Source organism: Pelophylax lessonae (assembly GCF_965119305.1).
Source record: "Pelophylax lessonae genome assembly, chromosome: 6".
Classification (NCBI taxonomy): domain Eukaryota; kingdom Metazoa; phylum Chordata; class Amphibia; order Anura; family Ranidae; genus Pelophylax; species Pelophylax lessonae.
Window position 1 is genome coordinate 312,314,610 of NC_138773.1, and position 15,223 is coordinate 312,329,832.

The window sequence follows — 15,223 nt, forward strand, 5'->3', positions numbered from 1 at the left end:
GAATCGCAAAATACCCTCTGGTCGTTTAGCAGCCAAATCCTCCGGGGCTTAAGTGGTTAATAGCGCAAACAATATAAACCACAGAGGTGATCAAATACCCCAAAAAGAAAGCTCTATTCATAATTTGGGGGGGGGGGGGGGAAGAGATCAATCTTCTGGGGCTGAAGAGGTTAATTAAGCTTTAGCAATAAGACCTGGAAGCTGATTGGTGTCTTTGTAGAATTGTGACTAGCTTTAGTAAATAAACCCCACTGAGACTGGACTTCTCCTGTAAATACAGAGCCCCCCTGAGCTGAAAGCCCTTTGTAATGAAGCAGGAAATCCCCTCCCACACGGACATACTCCATGCTGCTCTACAGAACACAAACACTGAGAAATCCACACACATACATTCTGCCAGTAGCAAAGATGGCGGCGGCGGGGCTGCCCGGGAGGGCGGGAACATCAGTGGACTCCGTCGCGCGGTGATGACGCGGAGTGTAAGCAACAGGAGAGGGCTGCCCTGAGCTGTCATGGATCCCGGCGGGTAAATATGAAGCTGGCTGGTCAGGTACTAGTTATGAGGACTGGTTAGTGGTCAGTGGCGGGCCCTGGAATGTGTATACAGTGTGTGGCTCACCTTGTCATGTGATTGGCTGGGACTGAGCAGCAGAATGGGGGGAGTTGTGGCATTTCATCACTGGGGACAGGGCTGCTTAAAGGGGGACTCCACTTTTATGCAGTCAGGGCAGATATATAATAAACTCAGTACCTGCCACGGCCTGTAGGGGGGGCTCTACAGTGTCCCAGCACAGGGGGTATACAGTTGTACCGCGGTTGCTATGGGAACGTTCAGGTATTGGTATATCTGGGACAGGTTGGCTGGTTTCTCCTTTTTTGCTGATTGGAGGAAGGAGGGGGGGGGGGTGCAGCGCCCTCCCATCAGACCGTGCTGGGACCAGTATGGGGGGGGCGCAGAGGGGGGGCCCCCCAGGGAAAGGAGGTTGACATGACAACAGACGGGGTGATTTACACCCTAAAAGTGTCTTCTCTGACCTCCCTTCCTCAGAGATCTCCAACCCCCCCCCCCAAACTCAGTGCACCCCAATGTACCCCCTCCCCCACTCTTTTCTACTGACACCGATGCAGCAACAGCGACCTTCTATCCTCCCACTGACACCAACACAGCGACCTTCTATCCTCCCACTGACGACAACAACACAGCGACCTTCTATCCTCCCACTGACGACAACAACACAGCGACCTTCTATCCTCCCACTGACACCAACACAGCGACCTTCTATCCTCCCACTGACACTGACACAGGGACCTTCTATCCTCCCACTGACACCAACACAGCGACCTTCTATCCTCCCACTGACACCGACACAGCGACCTTCTATCCTCCCACTGACACCGACACAGAGACCTTCTATCCTCCCACTGACACCAACACAGCGACCTTCTATCCCCCCACTGACACCGACACAGCGACCTTCTATCCTCCCACCGACACCAACACAGCGACCTTCTATCCTCCCACCGACACCGATACAGAGACCTTCTATCCTCCCACTGACACCAACACAGCGACCTTCTATCCTCCCACTGACACCGACACAGCGACCTTCTATCCTCCCACCGACACCGATACAGAGACCTTCTATCCTCCCACTGACGACAACAACACAGCGACCTTCTATCCTCCCACTGACACCAACACAGGGACCTTCTATCCTCCCACTGACACCGACACAGCGACCTTCTATCCTCCCACTGACACCGACACAGTGTCCTTCTATCCTCCCACTGACACCGACACAGCGTCCTTCTATCCTCCCACTGACACCGACACAGCGTCCTTCTATCCTCCCACTGACACCGACACAGCGACCTTCTATCCTCCCACTGACACCAACACAGCGATCGTCCCAGACGTGAGGTATCGCCGCGATCATGGGCAGTAGTTCTAGTACCAGACATTAAAATTCAAAAAAGTGTATTCTTTCCCTAAAAAAGTATGTTTTAGAAACTGCTGCGCAAATACCGCGTGACTTAAAAGATTGCAGCACCCACCTATTTATTCTCCAGGGCCTCTCCTTAAAATAAAATATATAATGTTTGGGGATTCCAAAAATACGGATAGTAAAATGTAAACCAAAAATGCCAGAAAAGGCCTGGAGTTAAAGTGGTGAAGGTTGCATTCTATGCATGAAGGTAAAAAAAACCTTCTGTGTGCTGCAACCCCCCCCCCCCCCCCCCCATACTCACCTGAGCCCTCTCTATGCAGCGATCTGCACGAGAGCCTCGGCTGTCCCAGGACTCTCTCTCCTTATTGGCTGAGGCAGCAGTGGAAGCCACTGTCAGTCACAGCCAATGAGGCGAGAGCGGGGGTAGGGGGGGGGGGGGGAGCATCGGCTCTGTGTCTTTTGGATGCATATAGCAGGGCTTGGGAGCGAGCACGCACCCGTCATATAAATAATGCAGCACCAAAGGTACAATAAATAGTGAATACAATTAAAAAAAAAAAAATCAATCACTCCCAATTAATGCCAATAAATGAGTGTAAAGCAGTGATAAGTCACACAGCCCACAACAAATGAATTGATCAATTACAAACGTGAGAGATATATTTCTGATAAAAAACAATTAGTAAATATAATATAATACTAGTGCATATTAATCACATAAAATGTCAATAAATAAATTCATATCTGGGGCACATTAACTATATGATAAAAGTCCATAGTGGAATAAATAAATAAATAAAATCTTGACAATTATTAAGGGATATTTCCGTGCCGTGGAATATTACTTGGCACTTGTGTGTGGATTGGAGCACCAGCACATTATATGTAATATTGCACGGCACGGAAGGATCCTTTATTAATTGACAAGATTTTATTTATTTATTCCATTATGGACTTTTTTCACATAGTTAATGTGCACAGGATATGAATTTATTTATTTATGGACATTTTTTATGTGATTATTGAGCACGAGTATTATATTATTTAATAATTGATTTTTTTATTATAAATATATCTTTCACGTTTATAATTTATCAATTAATTTTTTGTGGGCTGTGTGACTTATCACTGCTTTACACTCATTAATTGGGTGTGATTGATTTTTTTTTTTTAATTTTATTCACTATTTATTTTACCTTTTTAATATATCTGGTTTGTTATTTGTGTTTAGTGAAGACACTGAATCTATGCTGCCATTGGGGTGTAAATGTATATTCACTTGGGATTTCGCAGATTTTTTTTTGTTATTCACAACCACAAGAACAGTGGCCCCATAGCAAGTGGTTTGGTATTGGGGGCAGTTTTCAAGAGGGAGGGGCCAGCAGCGGCAACAGGGGACCCCAGATGAGGAGGCGGGGGACCCCCAGATGAGGCACCCGTGCCCCCATAGCAAGTGGTTTGCTATTGGGGGTACTTGTCAAGAGGGAGGGGCCAGTAGTGGCGTGGGGGACCCCCAGATGAGGCACCAGTGCCCCCATAGCAAGTGGTTTGCTATTGGGGGCACTTGTCAAGAGGGAGGGGCCAGCAGCGGCGTGGGGGACCCCCAGATGAGGCACCAGTGCCCCCATAGCAAATGGTTTGCTATTGGAGGCACTTGTCAGGAGGAAGGGGCCGGCAGTGGCGACGGGGGACCCCCCCAGATGAGGCACCAATGCCCCATAGCAAGTGGTTTGCTATTGGGGCCACTTGTCAAGGGCGAGGGGCCAGCAGTGGCGGCGGGGGCCCCCCCCCCAGATGAGGCACCAGTGCCCCCATAGCAAGTGGTTTGCTATTGGGGGCATTTGTCAAGAGGGAGGGGCCAGCAGCGGCTGCAGGGGACCCCAGATTAGGAGGCGGGAGACCCCCAGATGAGGCACCAGTGCCCCCATAGCAAGTGGTTTGCTATTGGGGGCACTTGTCAAGAGGGAGGGTCCAGCTGCGGCGGTGGGGGACCCCAGATGAGGCACCAGTGCCACTTGTCAAGAGGGAGGGGCCAGCAGCAGGGGACCCCCCATATGAGGCGCCAGTACCCCCCATAGCAAGTGGTTTGCTATTGGGGGCATTTGTCAAGAGGGAGGGGCCAGCAGCGGCGGCAGGGGACCCCAGATTAGGAGGCGGGAGACCCCCAGATGAGGCACCAGTGCCCCCATAGCAAGTGGTTTGCTATTGGGGGCACTTGTCAAGAGGGAGGGTCCAGCTGCGGCGGTGGGGGACCCCCAGATGAGGCACCAGTGCCACTTGTCAAGAGGGAGGGGCCAGCAGCAGGGGAACCCCAGATGAGGCACCAGTGCCCCCATAGCAAGTGGTTTGCTATTGGTGGCACTTGTCAAGAGGGAGGGGCCAGCAGCAGGGGAACCCCAGATGAGGCACCAGTGCCCCCATAGCAAGTGGTTTGCTATTGGGGGCACTTGTCAACAGGTAGGGGCCAGCAGCGGCGACGGGGGACCCCAGATGAGGAGGCGGGGGACCCCCAGATGAGGCACCAGTGCCCCCATAGCAAGTGGTTTGCTATTGGGGGCACTTGTCAAGAGGGAGGGGCCAGCAGTGGCATGGGGGACCCCAGGATGAGGCACCAGTGCCCCCATAGCAAGTGGTTTGCTATTGGGGGCAATTGTCAAGAGGGAGGGGCCAACAGCGGTGACAGGGGACCCACAGATGAGGCAACAGTGCCCCCATAGCAAGTGGTTTGCTATTGGGGGCATTCCTCAAGAGGGAGGGGCGCTTTAAACATTTTATTCTTCCAGCCATGAATCTGTAGGCATCACACGGCCTCTGCTAAAATACATTTGTATAGTAACGACTTCCTCATTTACCGTTTGCGCAGTTTATTATTAATCAATGTAAACAGCGGAGACGTGACAGAGCGATTTATGTCGGCTACATCGCCTCTTCAGAGGTAAACATGAAATACGGCACTGTCTGTGAACATAGTTCTTGGAAATGAGGTATACAGCTGTCCCCGGAGGGGAACATCCGCTTAATTGATTTTTTTTCACCGCATCCTAAAACGGTTCGATGTTTAGATTAATAGAGCGTAACACCTCTTGTCCGTTAAAAGCGCGTTCCCGAGCAATAACACTCCTTGTTTTCCAGATGCTGACGGGTCATTTCGCAAAGTTTGAAACTCATCCTGGAAAGATGTCAGTCTGCCTGACTGAGGAACAGAAGAGGAAGATTGAGGAGAACCGGCAAAAGGCGTTGGCGAGGAGAGCCGAGAGACTCGCGGCGCAGAAGAATGGAATTAACCAGACTGCCCCTGTCTCTTCCAACGCCCAGGCGTCGAACCCGCAACAGCTTGCAGGGAACTTGCAGCAAGGCTTTAATGACCCCCCAACTGGCAAAGAACTGGGACAAAATAATAGTGTTAGGTTGAACCCTTCAAAAACAGGAAGTTTTAATTTGCACTCAGTAGGGGTACCTGCACAGGCGTCCATTGGCTCCGCCCAAAATTACTCGTCACATACAAAGACAGAGGCACAGTCTTCTTGTCAAAATGCTCCCGTATCTTTACCGGTCGCATCTGGACAGAATTTTCAGCCTCAGAACTTTGGCACTACAGCGGCCCCAAACCAACACGAGCCATCCAAACCAAATTCATACAAGTCTATGGACACGCCTCCTGGTGCCGGGAAAGACGGCACGGGGCCTGTAAAGAGTACAAGTAACGTGTCTCAGTTTTACGGCAACAGCTCCAAATATGCTTCCGCTGCAGGGAACAAGACGGCTACAGATGGCAGAGAGAAGGCAGGCGGCAGTGTCTTGGATACGGCTCAGACTAAGAAACCGGTGACGGCTGTGAAAGGAAGGTGCGTTAAACATGCCGAAGATCGATTCCGGGTTGAAGTGGGTTACAACGCAGAGCTCATTGCTTTGTTTAAAATGATCCCCAGCAAAAATTATGGTGAGTTGGTATGGTGACGGGGTTTTCTTCTAATGATCCAGATAAAGAGAAAAAAAAAATAAACATCTTTTTAATGTAACATTTTGTAATTTAACCTCCCTGGCGGTATGATTGTTTCCGATTTTAGGTGCTGAAAGCGGTACAATTATTTTGCATGTAATTCTTAAAGCGTTCCAGCCTAAACACACACTCACCTGTCCAACGGTCCAGCGATGCGGCCACCCGAAGCCTCGCTTTTCTCCCTCTCTGCTCTGCGGCGCCGGCATCACTGGTGTGGGCACCCGGCTGTGACAGTTTGCGGCTTCACAGGCGGGTACGCACTGCGCATGCGCGAGTTGCGCTACGCGTTGTGATTGGCCGGCAATCTTCTAGGACCTCTGACATGTCCCAGAAGATTGCAGGGAGGGAGGGGGAGAGGAGAACTTCCATTCAGGGCGCCGCGGCGCTCCGAGCGGAAGTGGGAGCGGGTACATGTCAAAACTAGGTACCCGCTCCCCCCCCCCCAAAAAAATGACATGCCAAATGTGGCATGTCAGGGGGTTACTACTACCTAAAGCGGAAGTTCCACTTTTGGGTGGAACTCCGCTTTAAGGACGAGCAGCCCAAACCAACTATTTACATATGATTTTTTTTTTTTTTTACTGTGCGTTCTTCTTTTATAACATCTTGGGTGTGATAAAGTTTGAAACACAAAATCATAAATTATAATATAATAAATAACTATAAATAAGTTAAAGTATGTGTGTGTGTGTGTGTGTATATATATATATATATATATATATATATATATATATGTACAGTAAAACTGCAGGAAAGGGCTCTGGGGGGCAAACTAATGTCAATGTATTTTATTTTGTAATGTAATCCAATAGGATTACAATATATCAGTGTGTTTGTGTGTTTTTACTTTTCAAATTTGCCGCCGGTTCCACCCCCCTGTGAGCGTCACATCGCAGGAGACGGAAGGCGGGGCTCACAGCATCTGGTGGAAGATTCGGCCGCCGTATGCCGAAGGGACACATCGCTGGATCCCGGGGACAAGGTAAGTAACCTCTACCAGGATCCAGCGATGCTCCCTGGCGGTACTCCGAGTGTGGCTCGGGGTTACTGCTAATGGCATTGAAATCCCACCCTGAGCCACACTCGGGAATACCGCTAAGGAGGTTAAAGTGGAACTTTACCCATAGCAGTTTGATAACAATTAACATTCTTGAACCACTTGACCTTTGGAAGATCTACCCCTCCCCCCCCAGCCAGGCTACTTTTTTTTAGATATACAGTCATGCGACGCTGTACCTAAACAAAATTTATGTCCTATTTCCCCACTAATAGTTTTCTTTTGGTGGTATTTGATCACCTCTTCCTCCTTTTTTTTTTTTTTGCGCTTTTAGAGCCCATTCACACTAGGGCGACTTATGTGTCGCCTCATGTCGCCCCAGGTCGCTTGACATAACAAAAGCAATGTTAATCAATCAGTGCTGTCTTAATTGGCACTACTGAAGTCGCTCCAACTTCAGAAAAGGGTCCTGTACTACTTTGAGGCGACCTGTGATCCGACTGTCCCATATACTTCAATGGGAGTCTCCTCCTTATCTTAATTGATCAGACTTTCCATAAAAATGGTATTGAACAAGAAAAAAAGAGCATTTTTCTTATAGTTTTTATTAAAACATGAATATGTCTTCTCTGCACCCTGCGGTTTTTCTTGCAGGCATTTATCGGGCATTTTTGGAGGCAGGCATGACTTTTTTTGGATTTATTGTCTGGGGGGTCCAAAAAGTGTCCCTGTGAAGTTTCAGCTCTGTAGCATGTCCAGAACCCACACTGAACCCACACTGCTATATTAATAATTATAAGAAAAATGCTTGTTTTTCTGGTTCTGGACATGCTACAGAGATGAAACTTCACAGGGACACTTTTTGGACCCCCCAGATACTAAATCCAAAAAAAGTCATGCCTGCCTCCAGAGACGCCAAAAAAATGCCCGATAAATGGCAGCAATAAAAAATGCAAGGTGTAGAGAAGCCGCCACACTGCTGTATTAATAATTATAAGAAAAATGCTTTTTTTTTTCTGGTTCTTGACATGCTACAGAGCTGAAACTTCACAGGGACACTTTTTGGAACCCCAGACACTAAATCCAAAAAAAGTCATGCCTGCCTCCAAAAATGCCCGATAAATGCCTGCAAGAAAAACAGCCGGGTGGAGAGAAGCCGTATTCATGTTCTAATAAAAATTATAAGAAAAATTATAATTTTTTGGGGGTTCTGGACATGCTACAGAGCTGAAACTTCACAGGTACACTTTTTGGACCCCCCAGACACTAAATCCAAAAAAAGTCATGCCTGCCTCCAAAAATGCCCGATAAATGCCTGCAAGAAAAAAGCCAAGGTGTACAGAATCCGCCACACTGCTGTATTAATAATTATAAGAAAAATGCTAATTTTTTTGGGTTCTGGACATGCTACAGAGCTGAAACTTCACAGGTACACTTTTTAGACCCCCCCAGACACTAAAGACATGCCTGCCTCCAAAGACGCCCAAAAAATGCCCGATAAATGCCAGCAAAAAAAAAAGGAAAGGGAAATTAGGTCACAACACATCGTATTCTGATTGGTCAAATACAAAGTCGTCTCGCGTAAGTGGCGCTGAAGTCGCGCTAAGTCGCCCCTTATGAGGCGACTTTAGTGGTCGCGGCAGTGTGAACCGGCTCTTAAAAACTACTATTTAAAAAAATTATATATATAGTTTTTTTAAATTCTGTTATTAACCACTTAGGCCCAGAAGATTTTACCTCCTTAATGACCAGGCCATTTTTTACGATTCGGCACTAACAATTGGGCAGTCATGCGGCGCTGTGCCCAAATACAATTGATGTCCTTTTTTTCCCACAAATAGAGCTTTCTTTTGGTGGTATTTGATCACCTGTGCGGTTTTTAGATTTTGCACTATAAACAAAAAAAGAGCGACAATTCTGAAAAACACACAATATTTTTTACTTTCTGCTATAAAACATTCCCAATAAAAAAATTTAAAAAATCAAATTTTTTTTATCAGTTTATACTAATTTGTATTCTGCTACATATTTTTGGTAAAAAAAAAAAATCCCAAAAAGCGTATAATAATTGGTTTGCGCAAAAGCTATAGCGTTTACAAACTATGGTATAGATTTTTGGACTTTTTTTTTTATTAGTAATGGCAGCGATAAGCAATTTTCAGTGGGACTGTGACATTGCGGTGGACAAATCTAACACTAAGTGACACTTTTTGGGAACCAGTGACACCAATACAGTGATCAGTGCTAAATAATATGCACTGTTACTGTATAAATGACACTGGCAGGGAAGGGGTTAATACTGGGGGTGATCAAGGGGTTAAGTGTGAGCCTAATTGTGCATACTAACTGTATGGGGGGGGGGGCTCTGTGAAAGGCAAACAGAGATCGGTGTTTCTTATCTTAGCTGATACACACGATCTCACTGTGGCTGTGTGACGGGAGAGCCGCCTGCTTTGTTTACATAGGCAGGCGGCTCTCCTGTCAGTTTCCCCGAAGATCGCGGGAGGCCGGCGGCGATCGAGCCCGCTCCTCCCATGGTCTGGCTCCCGTTGTGTCTATTCACAGCAGGAGCGCGGCGCGTGCCGCCGAAACCGCGTGTACTTAATCGCGAACATGTACGTGATTATGCGCAGCCGAGCCGCCCTGCCGCAGTAAATCTGCACGGGGCGGTCGGTTAGTGGTCAATCCATTTTGGAATAAGGCTGTAACATAACAAAATGTTGAAAAAGTGAAGCGCTGGGAGTACTTTCCAGATGCACTGTGAGTGGTGTCCACCAACTTTTGACCATATAGCACAGGGGCGGGGAACCTTTTTTCTGCCAAGGGCCATTTGGGTATTTATAAAATCATTCGGGGGCCGTACAAAATTATCAACTTAAAAATGTGCCTGTTATATTTGGTCAAAAAGTTAATTAACTAATGTGATGGCTGCAACTGCTTCTCTTTGGTGAGGTGTGTGATGTTAGCTGGTATTGATGATGTTGCTACTCGCAACTGGTTTTCCAGGTTTGCGTCGGTCAGTCTGGAGCGCAGTTGACTTTGTGGTGTTAAGTTTTGAAAAGAACTGCTGGTGGGTACAGCTGGCTGGTACTGCTGTGGGTACTGCTGGCTTGTACTGTGCTGTGGGTACTGCTCGCTCAGGCTAGTACTGCTGTGGGTATTGCTGATTCAGGCTGGTACTGTGCTGTAAGTAATGCCTTGGGTACTGCTGGCTCAGGCTGGTACTGCTGGCTGGTACTGTGCTGTGGGTACTGCTGGCGGGTACTGCTGGTTGGTACTGTGCTGTGGGTACTGCTGGTTGGTACTGTGCTGTGGGTACTGCTGGTTGGTACTGTGCTGTAGGTACTGCTGGCTGGTACTGTTGTGGGTACTGCTGACTCTGGCTGGTACTGCTGTGGGTACTGCTGACTCTGGCTGGTACTGCTGTGGGTACTGCTGGTTCTGGCTGGTTCTTCTGTGGGTACTGCTGGCTCTGGCTGGTACTGCTGTGGGTACTGCTGGTTCTGGCTGGTTCTTCTGTGGGTACTGCTGGCTGGTATTTCTGTGGGTACTGCTGGTTGGTACTGTGCTGTGGGTACTGCTGGCTGGTACTGCTGTGGGTACTGCTGGTTCTGGCTGGTTCTGCTGTGGGTACTGCTGGCTCTGGCTGGTACTGCTGTGTGTGCTGCTGGTGGGAAATTCTGGCTAGCAGCGGCGCCGCGCTGGAGGAAGAGGCGATGTTTCCTGTATTGGTCACAGGTGGAGTGCATTTGATATCACTCTGCCTGTGACTCACTCAGACTGTCAGAATGGAGCAGGAACTATACAGGAAGCATCGGCTCCGTTCTGACAGATCAGCTGAGAGACACAGACTCAGCTGCATGGGGGGCCGGACCAAATGGCTTCAAGGGCCGCATACGGCCCCCGGGACGTAGGTTCCCCACCCCTGATGTAGCATATGAAATTGCAATAAATCGGGCTGAAAGGCGTATACTGACATATTTGTGTTCTGTTCAGCTTCTCCGTAGTTCAGGCCTTGCTTCTGTCTTCCTCCACTACTTTCTTTGCTCAAAAATAATGTTTTTTTCCTCATTGGGGTTCTTTTCCAGGAACTGAGATTCTGTGCAGTCTCTTTGTAACCGCATTGCTTCACATCCTAATCATTATAGGCTTGGAGAATTAGCTGTGTCGTCTTGTATAGTGCAGCAATTGGTTTGAGTCATAGATCTATAAAATGTACAAATTGAGATTTATAGGACTGGGTGAATGCACTCCATTGATTTTCTGCTGGCTGCATGTTTATGGCTGACACTGGATTTTGTTTTTGTGTTTTCTAGATCCTGCGACCAAGATGTGGAACTTCAACCTGGAGGATTACACCGGCCTCAGTAAGTCAAGTAAAGTTCTACTTTAATGGCTAAGTTAATTTTTAAAATGTTACTCTTTTGTATTTAACCATTTCGGACTAGAAGGATTTACCCCCTTAATAACCAGGCCATTTTTTTTTTGCGATTCGGCCCATGCGTTACTGTAACGGAAAATTGCGACACTGTACCGAAATAAATAAAATTGATGCCCTTTTTTTCCCACAAAAAGAGCTTTTTTTTGGTGGTATTTGATCACCTGTGCGATTTTTATTTTTTGCGGTATAAACAAAAAAAGAGCGACAATTCTGAAAAAAAAAAAACAATATTTTTCACATTCTGCTATATAAGATTCCCAAAAAAAAAATTAAAAATAAATTTTTTTTTATCATTTTTGGGCAATTTGTATTCTGCTACAAAAAAAATCGCAATAAGCGTATTTTGATTGGTTTGCGCAAAAGTTATCAACTGTCTACAAACTACGGGAAAGATTTATGTCATTTTTATTTATTATTTTTTTTACTAGTAATGGCGGCAATCTGCGATTTTTAGCAGGACTGCGGCATTGCGGCGGACAGCTCGGACCCCTAACTGACATTGTTGAGACTTTTGGGGGGGGGGGGGCAGTGACATTACTACAATAATATGCACTGTTACTGTAATAATGACACTGCCAGGGAAGGGGTTAACACAGTGGTGATCAAAGGGTTAAGTTTGAGCCTAGGGGAGTGTTTTCTAACTGTATGGGGGATGGGCTTCTGAAATGACCACAGAGACATGTGATCCTATATAGAAGGATAACAGGAGCTCTGTTATCATTTCAGAGAGAAGAACGGTCAGCTGTGTTTACCATGTGTCTGTCACAGTGCCACCTTGACGCTCTCACCTGTCTCCCAGTCTCTCTCGACTGGCTGCTGTGCTCTCTGGTGCTCCCCCTCAGATCTAGCAGATCCCTCCTGTCTGCTCCCAAGACTACGTAATCTGCATAAACTACTCATCCATTGTCTCCTTTCAAGTTCAAATTCTGTTGTGTTTTTCAAAAATGTTTATTTCTCTGTTATAACATACCCCATTTATATATATATATGATATACAGGGCAACCATCAGAAATTTTGGGGCCCCCTACACAGCTTTAGGCCTGGGCAACCCCAGCCCCCCCCCCCCCCCCCCCCCCGGCCTGACCACCAGGTTATATCCTCCCCCTCTGCCGAGCCTGTGAATGCATATGATTGGTTGCTAGGATGCCAGACAGTCCTAGCAACCAATAATTTTGACAGCGGTGGCCAGGAGCAGGATAGGAGTCAGGAGCCAGTCCAGCGGTGGCACTAGAGGGAGTCGGGACTAGTTGTCAGTGTAGGGAAGGAAAGGAACAAAAGAGGAGGTGCCAACTTGAAGCCAGGGGCATCTCTTTGGATTGGGCCCCTCGGGACACCCGGGCCCCCTACATCTGTATGGGCTGTACCCCCCTGATGGCTGCCCTGATGATATAATTCCTTTTTTTTTTTTTTTTGCAGTGAGTGAGGTTCAACGACTCCAGAATGTGTCTTTAAAACCCTTAGAGGGGATGGAAGATGTGGAGATCCCGTCACTTTCTTCCAGCGGGGGAACTGTTATTAACGCTGTTCTCGCCATGTGCAACAACTGGCAGAGGCCGTCTGCCATTGTAAAAGGCCATTGTCTGCTTATTTCCCGCTCTCGGTTTGAAGTGGAGATTGGATACCATGTGGAAGTCATCAGCCTTTTCAAACAGATGAACTCTCGGAATTATGGTAAGAAACCGCTCCTTCACACAGAGCAATGAAAAACATTCTAATGTAGTAAAAGCTACAAAGTGAAAAATTCTCTGTCAGTGCCCACGCATTGGTGTAGTGGTTCAGGGATTTGAGATCCCTGCTCTTCTTTCCCTTCTTTCCTTAGGGCTTCTGGGATGGAACAGATTCTGATTGGTCAAAGCGGTCACGTGCCAGAGCTGACCAATCAGAGTCGCACTAATCTGTCTTCTAAGCCCTACAGAAACGAGTTGAAGAAGAGCAGGGTTTTCAGATCTCCAGACATGCGGCATTGGCGCTGACAGCTCATCGCCTATACAGGTAAGTACAGTGGGGACAGGGCGAGTGTAGGGTGTTAGTTCACCTATTTATTTTTCTGAAGAGGAGGAAAGGAAAGAGTAGGGGATGAGAAGGACAGGGGAAGGAAAGGAGGTAAAAGAAATGACAGGGAAAGGAAAAAGAAGGTAAACAAAAAGGGGAAGGTAAAGGAGTTCATTAAAGTGGAATTCCACCCACTTTTGCTTCCCCCCCCCCTCCAGTGCCACATTTGCCACCTCTCAGGGGGGAGGGGGGGAACGGGTACCTGTTTTTGACAGGTACCCTTCCCCACTTCCGGGATACAGCGCCGCAGCACCGTCCCTCGGAAGTCTGGCCCCCCCTCCTTCCCCCGCCGCTGAGCCAATAGGAATGCGCAGCGCGCTTCACGCATGCGCAGTATGGACCCACCCGTGAACCCGCAGGGCTTCACTGCCGGGTTCTCTTACCGGCAATGGCAGCGGCAGCATCCGACAGCCGATGGAAACATCGGCTGCAGTGCCAACATCGCTGGACTCCAGGACAGGTAAGTGTCCTAATATTAAAAGTCAGCAGCTACAGTATGTGTACAGTGTGTAGCTGCTGACTTTTAATTTTTGGAGGGGGTGGAGGGAGAGACGGAAACCCGCTTTAATCTGTGCAGTGAATGAAGCCGGAAAGCGACAATTTTGTAATCACTTTCAGTTTCAGAGCTGTCATTCCCTGGATGATACAGCCAGGGAAGCAGTTATTCAGGCACAATGTGCTTGAATAGCTACTGTGGGGGCAGGGGAGTCATTGGGGGTCTAATAGACCCCTGATGTCTCCTTCAAGATTATGTCACCCGCCCAATGCTATCACATGGCTTGGTAACCCCCTTGTAATAGCAATAAAGTAAAAAAAAAAAACAAGTTAAAAAAATATGATAAAATGTATTTAACCGCTTGCCGACTGCCGCACGACTATTTACTGCGGCGGTCAGCCCCTTACAGGCAGAGCGACGTAGTACTAGCCTAGCCTGTGAGGGTCTAGGGAGCTAGCGCACGTGTCACTGACCCCCCCACATGTGTGACCGGCGGACCCGATGTCCGGCGATCGTCGGTGCAGAGGGAGAAAGGCAGGCGGTTAATGTAAACAAGCCGCCTGTCATTCTCCCCTGTGTATGAATGGTAATCATACGGTTCTACTATGTAGGACCGTTGATCACTGTTCTTACACCTCAAGCCACAGCCAATCAGTTAGAATCACGCCCCTAGGGACACACATAACCCCTCCCTCTCAAAAAAAGTTAACCCCTTCACTGCCAGTGTAATTTTACAGTAACAGTGCATATTTATAGCACTGATTACTGTAGAAATGTCACTGGTAACCCAAAAAGTGTAAAAAATGTCAGTCAAGGGTCCGATCTGTCCGCCGCAATGCCGCAGTACCGCAAAAAAAATCGCAGATCGCCGCCATTACGCGTTAAAAAAAAAAAAAACAACAAAAATTACAAAAATCTTTCCCTTTGTTAGTAAACGCGATAACTTTTGCGCAAACCAATCAAAATACGCTTTTTGCGATTTTTTTTTTTTTTTTTTTTTTTTTTTTTTTTTTACCAAACATATGTAGCATAAAACAAATTGGCCGAAAATGTTAAAAAATTTTGATTTTTAAATTTTTTTGGGGGGGAATTTCATATAAAAAAAATGTGAAAAATATTGTTATTTTTGCAAAATTTACGCTCTTTTTTTGTTTATAGCGCATGATCAAAAAATCGCACAGGTGATCAAATACCACCAAAAGAAAGCTCTGTTTGTGGGAAAAAAAGGACGTCAAATTCGTTTAGGTACAGCGTTGCACGACCGCGCAATTGTCCGTTAAATTCACA

At 47.3% G+C, this 15,223-nt stretch overlaps 1 protein-coding gene across 2 annotated transcripts in view; it reads left to right on the forward strand.

The window, feature by feature from the left end:
• The first annotated feature begins 459 nt into the window (after nucleotides 1–459).
• The window catches only part of SMARCAL1 (SNF2 related chromatin remodeling annealing helicase 1), a 109,527-nt gene continuing 94,763 nt past the window's right edge, over nucleotides 460–15,223 (forward strand). Inside the window, exons 1-4 of one of the 2 annotated variants that reach the window (XM_082262242.1) lie at nucleotides 460–550; nucleotides 5,082–5,889; nucleotides 11,263–11,313; nucleotides 12,805–13,059. In XM_082262242.1, the coding sequence (XP_082118368.1) occupies nucleotides 533–550; nucleotides 5,082–5,889; nucleotides 11,263–11,313; nucleotides 12,805–13,059 (1,132 nt within the window). In that variant the 5' untranslated portion in view covers nucleotides 460–532. The remainder of the gene's footprint in view (nucleotides 551–5,081; nucleotides 5,890–11,262; nucleotides 11,314–12,804; nucleotides 13,060–15,223) is intronic. The other variant, XM_082262243.1, reaches the window with a different exon arrangement.